The sequence below is a fragment of the Magnolia sinica genome, chromosome 8, assembly GCF_029962835.1.
Source record: "Magnolia sinica isolate HGM2019 chromosome 8, MsV1, whole genome shotgun sequence".
Taxonomy (NCBI): Eukaryota; Viridiplantae; Streptophyta; class Magnoliopsida; order Magnoliales; family Magnoliaceae; genus Magnolia; species Magnolia sinica.
The window spans coordinates 39,169,516-39,173,013 of NC_080580.1; the positions used below are offsets into that span (position 1 = coordinate 39,169,516).

General features: G+C 42.3%; 1 protein-coding gene across 1 annotated transcript; it reads right to left on the reverse strand.

The window, feature by feature from the left end:
* Positions 1 to 2,673: 2,673 nt before the first annotated feature.
* On the reverse strand, positions 2,674 to 3,240 carry LOC131254236 (uncharacterized). Its single transcript, XM_058255232.1, has one exon. The coding sequence runs from the start codon at positions 3,238 to 3,240 to the stop codon at positions 2,674 to 2,676; it is 567 nt and encodes a 188-aa protein (XP_058111215.1).
* Between the last annotated feature and the right edge of the window lie 258 nt (positions 3,241 to 3,498).

The following is a 3,498-nucleotide window of genomic DNA, read 5'->3' on the forward strand; positions in this document are numbered from 1 at the left end:
CCATACGAATTTCCTAAACCCTAGCTAAGAGAGAGAGAGAGAGAAAAGAGAGAGTAAGTGAGAGAAGTTGGTGAATCATTTAAGATTCTTTCCTGTTACTCTACATCTGTAAACCATCACTTTTGAATCGTTATTCCGGTAATTCTAAGTTCCTTCTTGGGTAAGTTAATCTAACCCTAAGCTGTTTTAGAGCTTAGAATAGTCTATGTGTTGTTGTAGCTCATTTCTATTCTTGCCTTAGGTTATCTAGTCGCCGTTGATGAAGACATATTGTCTGAATCAGTTCGGTGTGCTTTTTCTGGTTTAAGGTGCGGACTATATTCGTATAGGTTATGGTTTTCAAGGCTTTCAATGTCAGATAATGGTTTATTGTTGTTATGGATGCAATTTCACATGCCAAATGCCATGTTTATCTTGCGTTCCTGATATGTATGTGTTATATTGAGATTTGTGTATTCTATGTGTATGTAGGAAGTACCGTATACGTATAAAATATGAACATGTGCTTGCCATGATTATTTGTCGTGTACTTGTGCTAATTGTGTGTGTGTCAACTCCTTGGCAAAAGAAATTGTCCAAATGCGTGTATTCCGACATACGTCATGTATTTGAACTATGTAGTCTAAGTGTTTATAGAAATGTTTGAATGGGCTAATGTGTAATACATTATCCTATTTGCGAGTGTTGAGAAGAGATTCTCAACTCTCCTACTGGTGTATATGATTTCCTACATTCAATTTACATTCTTTGTTCTTTAAGTTCAAGCACTACTTATGTTGAAATCCATGTTAAGTGATATTCTTCAAATGCTCACATACTGTGTGATTTGAATTGTTGTTCCATTACTGTTCTAAATTGTGTATGCATATCTGTTATAATGGAATGTGTTTGAGACTATGATATAGTCCAGGAAATCGGTAACAGACCTTGAATTTGTGGCCGAGCTTGCTTTCGCCACGAAGGACGTGATTTGACGAACCCGAGTCATATTAGAGTTGTCGGCAGTGGTTTGGCCACACGGAGTGTTTGCGCACTTTATGTCGTTCAACCCAACGTGCGCTCGTACTAGTCGAGTTCGTCAAGTAACCCGATTGTCCGATGTATGTTCACCATGTATGGATGCTATTGTTTGAATCTAAGGTACCAAACTTACCGATGAAATCCCGTTAACCGTTGTACCTTGATCCGCTAAGACTCATGAGCCGGGCATGGTGGTATGGGACACCGTAGTCGAGCTGTCGGCCTACGCTGGAGTGACGAGCCTCCCCGTAGTGACCAGTGAGCACACCAGACTCGTGGGCCGATTATGGTGGTATGGGACACTATATTCATGCTATCGGCCTACATTGATTAGTGACAAGCCCTTTGTAGTGACCTCGAGCATACCTGGATACTGCATTAGGGCGACGAGCCTTAGAGTAGTAACGAAGGTATGATAGGCGTGCATTGATTGGTGTCAAGCCCTTTGCAGCGACCTAAAGTCATATGATCGTATGAGATGCCCTAGGACTGACGACTCTAGAATGGATCACTGTGTGGAAATTGATATGAGGAAGGTACCTTAGCTTCCCAATCCTACTGTATGAAAAGGACTAATAAAAACTTGGAAATCATGTTCATGAACCGCATTTGCATGTGCGTGGAAGTCGTTGGCACTGCGGGAGGTTGTTATGCGTAACGTGAGATGAAGACGCTGAGGGAGTAAGGCGAGGGCATGCATCATTTAGACATACATCCTTGCACTAACAAGAGTAATTAAGACATGTTTGATTGTTCTGCTTTATCATTACTGCTTGATTGAATTGGTAACATGTTAACCTTTGCTTTATTGTTCCACTGAGTTGATCACTCACTCTCACGTTCTGGGACAGTGTTTAAACACTAACTAGACTCTGTCTTAGATGCAGATGTTAATGCGACCCCTGAGGCAGAGCAGGAGTTCGAGGATGATGAGGCCGCATTTTCTTTTATGCAGTTCTCGGGCGGGTTCTTGTGAGCCATGTCCTGATGTGCGGGAATTCTGGGTTTTCTTTTGGAATAGATGAATTTCATTTTAATACTTGTATTTTTGATAGCAACACTCGTAAGTATGACCTAGCATGTATACGTATTTCAGGGACTTACACCTGTACACATATTTCTTTAAGTCTTCCGCTTGTATTTTTCACTTATCCCTGAATTATGTTTGTAGTTTGGATTAATCTATTCCATGTTTTATGTACTCATACTGACAATATACATCCATCATTAAATATGTTGCATAAGTGATGTTTTGAAACTCGGGAGCTGAGTTATCCTCAACCCCCAAATTTCAGGGCGTTACATGCCCGCTGCGGATGAGCGCTTCATCCTCCTCTTTAAGGTCGAAAAAATCGTTCGTCGAATGACCGTGGTCCTGATGAAAATGGAAGTATTTATTTTTACTCCACTTGTCAGGATTGGATTTCATCTTGCTCGACCATTTAAGGTGCATTTGTATTGGATCTCCATTAAGACTTGCTCAGGTGTTTTGTTAAGGGGAGTGTATGACTTGAACTTCTTGTCAAGCCGTTTGCTCAGACGTTGATTGTCTGGTGATTGGTCGTCCTTCCTTTTCTTGCTTCCACTAGCTGAGTTGGACTCTACTTTTGGTAGTGGTTCTTTGGCCACTGCTCCTTTACTTTGGATGGCCTTTCATAGGGTAGAGGCTTCCTCAACATTATAATACTTCTGCAATCTATTTAAAAGGTCGATCATCATTGTCGGGGGGTTTTTGTCCAATGAGAAGAGGAACTTGGGATCTCTTAAACCTCCCATTATTGAAATCAGAGCAATCTCCTCAGAGTGCTTCTGTACTTGCATCACTTTAAGATTGAATCGCTTGATATAGTCCTTCAGTAGCTCTCCTTCTTTTTGAACGACGTTGAGAAGGTGGGAGGCTGGTTTGAGTCTCTCCTTTACCCCAATAAAGTTCATGACGAAAACTTGACCGAGCTGGGAGAATGAGCTAATGGAGTGCGACTTTAACTGTTTGAACCATTTCCGAGCAGCCCCAGTCAGGGTTAGTGAAATTGCCTGGTACATTACTGCAGTGGACGCATTGTGGAGCTCCATCCAAACCTTGAATGACTTCAGATGCTCTAATGGGTTGTTAGTTCCCAAAAATGGAGTGATTTGTGGCATACAGAACCTGTCCGACAATTGCACCTGCATAATGTCAGTAGTAAACAAAGGCTCAATTTCCTCCATTATTGCCTCCATTGGGGTCAGAGCATTTGCACCGTAGGCTTGTCGTATGTACCCAATCTAACCATGTAAGTCTTTTAGTTCGGCTTCCCATGGTTCGCCGCCCTCGGCCACAGCTTCGACGGGAGCTTTACCACGCTTCTTTTTGTCCAACTCATAACGTATGTCAGAAGTGGGTAGAGCTGTAGTCCTAGAAACGTGAGAAGGGACCGACCTTATCGATCTGAGCTGTCAGCTTCTTTAAGAGGTGACAGGCGTGTTGGAGGGCCGAGG

What these genes read in the sequence shown, in the direction of transcription:
- LOC131254236 (XM_058255232.1), bottom strand. Translation starts at nt 3,240, where the DNA reads ATGGAGGCAATAATGGAGGAAATTGAGCCTTTGTTTACTACTGACATT.